The 7,500-nt window shown below is 41.9% G+C and overlaps 1 protein-coding gene across 1 annotated transcript in view; it reads right to left on the bottom strand.

Moving 5' to 3' along the window:
- The window catches only part of LOC138969613 (leucine-rich repeat-containing protein 74B-like), a 37,532-nt gene that overhangs the window by 18,768 nt on the left and 11,264 nt on the right, over positions 1–7,500 (bottom strand). The window contains exon 3 of the mRNA XM_070342472.1: positions 666–773. Within this exon, the coding sequence (XP_070198573.1) occupies positions 666–773 (108 nt within the window). The remainder of the gene's footprint in view (positions 1–665; positions 774–7,500) is intronic.

Raw genomic sequence — 7,500 nt, forward strand, 5'->3', positions numbered from 1 at the left:
ACCTGGCATGGGAAGTTAAATTGCTCGTGTTAGCCTAGGGTGAAGTAATTTATTCGTTTTTTATTCGTCAGGGGAGTAACATTTGTGTACGAAATGTTAACTCGGAACTCACCTGTCGTGGGGAGTAATTTTCTCGTGTAATGGGGGAGTGCTTTTTTCGTAAAGGGAGTAACGTTTTCGTACGAAATGTTTACTCCGGAGTAAAAATCTCGTGGGAGTAATTTTCTCGTGTTACACCGGTTTGAACAGCGATCGGAGAAGCCTTGAATTGATTGATTCTTGTTGCCTGTTGGGTCCAGCGGACCATATAGGCCAAATCAGGACCCCAGAAGCCTTGAATTATGACACTGAATTTCAAGTCGAATTGCCCATCAATAATTGTATCCATGCAATCAAAGTATAGCGTGACGTTTAAGTTCTCAAAGCTCGTCCAGGGGAAACATCAAGCGCAAAAGTGTTCCCAGATTGACGTTTGCTTCGGTGACTCTGTCATTAGCAGTGGGAAATTAGGTCCCTGTCAAACTAGTATGACACGACCTCATTTACATGATATACTAACGTGTGAGTATATGGTTGAGTTATGTAATGGGTTGCCTCTCTCGTGTATATAGGATAGAGCAATGGGGGGGAAAACACCACAATACGCACACACAATTAACACGCACCAGATCGGCCAAGGATCTGTTCTCTCTCAAGGCCTCTGTGAGGAAGGCTGTTCCTGTGCTACCCAGGCGGTTGTCAGAGATGTTGAGCGTGTGGACGGAACTGTTGTGCTGCAACATACACACAACGATAGAGATTCATTATTGTGTTGAGTGCGGCAGGGTGGAAGGGGGAGAGATGTTGTGCTGCACAATACACACAACGATAGCGATACATTATAGTGTTGAGTGTGGAAGGGTGGAAGGGTGAGAGATGTTGTGCTACAAAATACACACAACGATAGCGATACATTATAGTGTTGAGTGTGGAAGGGTGAAAGAGGGAGAGATGTTTTGCTGCAAAATACACACAACGATTGAGATACATTATAGTGTTGAGTGTGGAAGGGTGGAAGGGGGAGAGATGTTGTGCTGCACAATACACACAACGATAGAGATAAGTTATAGTGTTGAGTGTGGAAGGGTGGAAGGGGGAGAGATGTTGTGCTGCACAATACACACAACGATAGAGATAAGTTATAGTGTTGAGTGTGGAAGGGTGGAAGGGGGAGAGATGTTGTGCTGCACAATACACACAACGATAGAGATACATTATAGTGTTGAGTGTGGAAGGGTGGAAGGGGGAGAGATGTTGTGCTGCACAATACACACAACGATAGACATGTATTCTTGTCAGTGTTGAGTGTGGAAGAGTGGAAGGGGGAGAAATGTTGAGCGCGTGGCCGGAACTGTTGTGCTGCACAATACACACAACGATAGAAATTTATCATTTTGTTTAGGGTGGTAGGGTGAAAGGGGTAGAGAGGAACAAGTGTGAGGTAGAGGGAAGAGAGGGGGGAGAGGGGGAGGGAGGGGGAGGGAGGGTAAGAAGGAAGGATTGAGAGAGCTAGAGAGAGAGAGAGAGAGAGAGAGAGAGAGAGAGAGAGAGAGCGAGAAATAGAGAGAGAGAGAGAGAGAGAGAGATGGATGAGAGGAGAGCAGGAGAAAGAGAGGGAGGAAGGCATATAGGAAGGGAGGAAAAGAGAGAACAAGAGAGACAGTAACGGGCACACAGAGACTGACAGAGACACAGAGAAAGACAAAGAGAAAGACAGAGTATGTGTATTTGCAACGCACCCCTCTCTCTCTCTCTCTCTCTCTCTCTCTCTCTCTCTCTCTCTCTCTCTCCCTCTCTCCCTCTCTCTCTCTCTCTCTCTCTCTCTCTCTCTCTCTCTCTCTCTCTCTCTCTCTCTCGTCTGAGAAGGGCTTAAAGGGAAAAGTACTGCGACAGGATTAGTATATAGAACGCCGCTAGATCTGCAATCTTCTCTGAACATTATATTTAGAAAGCCCAAGGGCAGTTCAGCTATGCAATTTATTCTTAAGTATAATACTCGGAGCAAACGGTTCTTCGGACGTTCAACTTGCTAAGTACGCACTCACGCACGTATACGAATCAAAACACTTCCACGGACACACACAGACACACACTCACCTACACACACACACACACACACACACACACACACACACACACACCCACACCCACACACACACACTCACACACTCACGTACAGACACACACTCACGTACAGACACACACACACACACACACACACACACACACACACACACACACACACACACACACACACACTGACACACACACACACACAGAACCCTGAAAACACGCGCGTACGTACACAAGCACACATACAACAGAAACAGAAAGCATGATGTTGGCCACTAATGATGATAGTTTGTCGACACGACATTTATTCAAGGAGCAAGAGGGGTCGGAGGTTCACCGTATTTTCGTCGAACGGTTGATACTAGACTTCTTGTTTGTTTGCTTAACGCCCAGCCGACCACGAAGGGCCATATCAGGGAGGTGCTGCTTTGACATATAACGTGCGCCACACACAAGACAGAAGTCGCAGCACAGGCTTCATGTCTCACCCAGTCACATTATTCTGACACCGGACCAACCAGTCCTAGCACTAACTCCATAATGCCACACGCCAGGCGGAGCAGCCACTTGATACTATAGACTGAACTTTTCGATCCGTGTGCTTCATGTGTAACCCTTGAATACCGAACAAAACCTTAACACGCGCGAAGCAAAACTAATGAGCGTGAACATGGATCTGTTGTCCAACGGAGTGATGGTTGGTCCCAACCGTTCAGCGCAAATAGACCGCAATTGTATTGAGCATTAGCAATCGCAATTTATTTGTGACATACTGACTTCAAAGTAACCAACCCGTCTGTGCGTGCTAGCCGCATGGTTTGATCTTCGTTCCGTAGTGTGATGTGAGTGAAAAGAGGGACCAGATGAAAACACCGTAAAGCATTGAACCCTTCAACGTTTTTACATTTAGTCAAGTTTTGACTAAATGTATTAACGTAGAGGGGGGAATCGAGACGAGGGTCCTGGTGTATGTGCGTGTGTGTGTCTGTGTGTGTGTGTGTGTGTGTGTGTGTGTAGAGCGATTCAGACTAAATGGACCGATCTTTATGAAATTTGACATGAGAGTTCCTGGGTATGAAATCCCCGAACGTTTTTTTCATTTTTTTGATAAATGTCTTTGATGACGTCATATCCGGCTCTTCGTGAAAGTTGAGGCGGCACTGTCACGCCCTCATTTTTCAACCAAATAGGTTGAAATTTTGGTCGAGTAATCTTCGACGAAGCCCGGACTTCGGTATTGCATTTCAGCTTGGTGGCTTAAAAATTAATTAATGACTTTGGTCATTAAAAATCTGAAAATTGTAAAAAAAATAAAAATTTATAAAACGATCCAAATTTACGTTCATCTTATTTTCCATCATTTTCTAATTCCAAAAACATATAAATATGTTATATTTGGATTAAAAACAAGCTCTGAAAATTAAATATATAAAAATTATTATCAAAATTAAATTGTCGAAATCAATTTAAAAACACTTTCATCTTATTCCTTGTTGGTTCCTGATTCCAAAAACATATAGATATAATATGTTTGGATTAAAAACACGCTCAGAAAGTTAAAACAAAGAGAGGTACAGAAAAGCGTGCTATCCTTCTTAGCGCAACTACTACCCCGCTCTTCTTGTCAATTTCACTGCCTTTGCCATGAGCGGTGGACTGACGATGCTACGAGTATACGGTCTTGCTGAAAAATGGCATTGCGTTCAGTTTCATTCTGTGAGTTCGACAGCTACTTGACTAAATGTTGTATTTTCGCCTTACGCGTTTTGACTAAATGTTTTAACATAGAGGGGGAATCGAGACGAGGGTCGTGGTGTATGTGTGTGTGTGTGTGTGTGTGTGTGTGTGTGTGTGTGTGTGTGTGTGTGTGTGTGTGTGTGTGTGTGTGTGTGTGTATGTATGTGTGTGTGTGTGTGTGTGTGTGTGTGTGTGTGTGTGTATGTGTGCGTGCGTGTGTGTGTGTAGAGCGATTCAGAGTAAACTACTGGACCGATCTTTATGAAATTTGACATGAGAGTTCCTGGGTATGATATCCCCGGACGTTTTTTTCTTTTTTTCGATAAATGTCTTTGATGACGTAATATCCGGTTTTTGTAAAAGTTGAGGCGGCACTGTCACACCCTCATTTTTCAATTAAATTGATTGAAATTTTGGTCAAGCAATCGTCGACGAAGGCCGGACTTCGGTATTGCATTTCAGCTAGGTGGCTTAAAAATTCATCAATGACTTTGGTCATTAAAAATCTGAAAATTGTAAAAAAAAATTTTTTTTATAAAACGATCCAAATTTACGTTCATCTTATTTTGCATCATTTTCTGATTCCAAAAACATATAAATATGTTATATTTGGATTAAAAACAAGCTCTGAAAATTAAAAAAATTAAAAATTATGATCAAAATTTAATTTTCGAAATCAATTTAAAAACACTTTCATCTTATTCCTTGTCGGTTCCTGATTCCAAAAACATATAGATATGATATGTTTGGATTAAAAACACGCTCAGAAAGTTAAAACGAAGAGAGGTACAGTAAAGCGTGCTATGAAGCACAGCGCAACCGCTACCGCGCCAAACAGGCTCGTCACTTTCACTTCACTGCCTTTTGCACTAGCGGCGGACTACGTTCAATTTCAGTCTGTGAGTTCCACAGCTTGACTAAATGTAGTAATTTCGCCTTACGCGACTTGTTAATTATAACGAGATTGGGTAACTGATAAAAACGAACCCAGCCATGCCCGTTATTATCAAGCAGTTTGATCGGTGTTCTCTCTGAATAGCTGTATCAGTTCGACACAGTCGTAAAAACAGGTTCATATGTATCGCATTCACTGGAAATGTTCAGTACTTTACCGGTCAAAATATCAATTTAACGGACATAACAGCAAGTCATACGTACATGCCTGTTATTATCAAGCAGTTTGATCAGCGTTCTCTCTGAAGAGCTGTTCCAGTTTGACACATCAAAAAAGGTTTCGCATTAACTCGAAATGTTCGATATTTCACCGGTCAAAATATCAATTCAACGGAAATGACGTCAAGTCATACATGCCGGTTTTCACTTTGTTTGACCGGTTTCGTTGTGAAAATAAATGTGTTTTAAAGGCACAGTAAGCCTCCCGTAAACCATCACAGAGCTCCCCGAGCGTCTACATACAGTACAAGCATACTTCCATTTGAACGCTCACCGAACGGGAACATCCTGGCTGCTTTCTGTCGAGCGTGAGAAATTTTCAAAGAATTCATTTTCGTGGACTTGGTCCTCTACAACAATAGCGCCTTGTTTTGGTGCTGGACGGCTGTTATGAATATTCTACCGGAAATCACGCCCGGACAGTAAGCCTCCCGTAAACCATCACAGATACTGCCAGGCTTTTACACACAGTACAAACACCCTTCCATTTGAACGCTCACCAAACGGGAACATCCTAGGTGCCCTACGTAAAGAGCGAGCAATTTTTAAAGAATTAATTTTGCAGATTGTCTCGAACACTTTTTGGACCCATCCTGAACTCAGGTCAAAAATGAGTTACTTCCCTTCGGGTCTCATTCTATCGATGTAAACTGGCGATAGCCGTGGATCGATGATTATCAGAATGTTTTTGGACCGTGGTGCGTTTTTGCGCTAGACCTAGCTTTTTAAAATCTAAATAATACATTGACAGCTTGTTACACAAACATTCTTTAATCATAAAAGAATTCTTTTTTCATCAAGACAAGATCAGTACAATTCGAAGTGGTGAAAGTTTGAAAAAAGAAAAGCCCGGAAGCAGGGTCACGCAAGGGTCGTAGCAGACGACGGTTTATGCATATCGCCGTTCCTCTCAACAGTCAAAAGCCATCGCTAGAGTTCTTGTGAACCACAGCTGTTTGTTTCGTGCATAAAAACGTGCTATTGTAGATAAGCTCACATCGAGTCGCATTCAGATTACTAACTGACGACTACATTGTGAAAAAGGGAAACTGGATCACACGGGTTCACGATGGCTCAGGGGTAAGATAAACCACGCAAAAATAAATTCTTTGAAAATTGTTCGCTCTTTACGAGGGCACCTAGGATGTTCTCAATCGCTGAGTGTTTAAATGAAAGGGTGTTTGTACTGTGTGTAAAAGCCTGACCGTATCTGTGATGGTTTACGGGAGGCTTACTGTGCCTTAAACTTGATACACCGGATGATACATGTAAAAGAATCATTGTTTCTGTGAGAGCGAAGATTCCTGTTTCTTCAAGAAATAGCCTACCAGTTAGAAAAATGGCTATTGTGATCTCTAAAAAATTAAAACATTCAAAATAGCTATCGTGATCTCTAAAAAAAAAAAGGGTAAAGATTCCACATTTGAACGTAACAATTTTGCTGCTGTTTGCACCATGTTTTCATTGAACAAAAAAAAAGTTGGCCCTCCAATGCACATTTACGTGTGATTTAATGATCGTTCCGTATCACTTTGAGAATCAAATGCGAAACACAAACAACACGTACAAGGCCTTAACGATCTCGTGAAACGCCGATAAGCCATCTCCTGCTGCCTGCGTCCACAATTGAATAACTGATGACAATGTCGCTTCTTGCTTATCAATGAGGTTTAATCTTTGTTTTGTTTTGAGTTAGTTTTCTCCCGGCGGTTCCACGCACGGAAATACACACGATTTACAGATATGACTTGCTATTTCTATGGCATAATGATGATAGCAGTGAAATAGTTCACCAGCCTTCAGTTGATGAGTACCTAGCTCATTCCGTTATTTCACTTGGGTTTTTGTATTCAGTTGTGAAACACAAAATACCAAGGATGTGCACGTTAGGGCGTTAGTATGTTTGTTTGTTCAATTGGTTTTTGTTTGTTTGTTTGTATGTTTGTTTGCTTATTTTGTTGTTGTTGTTGTTGTTGCTTGCTTGCCTTCCCCGAAAGCGGCGTATGGCTGTCTAAACGGCGGGGTAAAAACGGTCATACACGAAAAAATCCACTCGTGCAAAATACACGAGTGTACGTGGGAGTTTCAGCCCATAAACGCAGAAGAAGAAGAATAAGAAGCTTGCTTGCTTATTTTATGTTTGTTGATGACTAAAACAGCAATCGTTCAGTGATGGTTTCACACGGAGAGGAAAACAAGCTTTTCCAAAAAAATCTTTTTTCTTTTCTTTTTACACCGCATATTTTGTTAATGAAGCCTCATTAACGTGTTAATTGACTATAGTCACGTTTCAATGGTAGTTTTCAGGCATACAATACCTGTTTTAGTACTGAACCCACGCTTTGTTTCACACCTTCTTGAGTAACTGCTAACAGTTTGTCCAACCATGCGTGTTAACTCAAGTTCGTCATGTCTTTGTCTCACCGCAGCAGTGACGCCTTTGTCTTACCAGATTCTAACAGATTGTGTTATTACACC

Source organism: Littorina saxatilis, linkage group LG6, assembly GCF_037325665.1.
Source record: "Littorina saxatilis isolate snail1 linkage group LG6, US_GU_Lsax_2.0, whole genome shotgun sequence".
NCBI lineage: Eukaryota > Metazoa > Mollusca > Gastropoda > Littorinimorpha > Littorinidae > Littorina > Littorina saxatilis.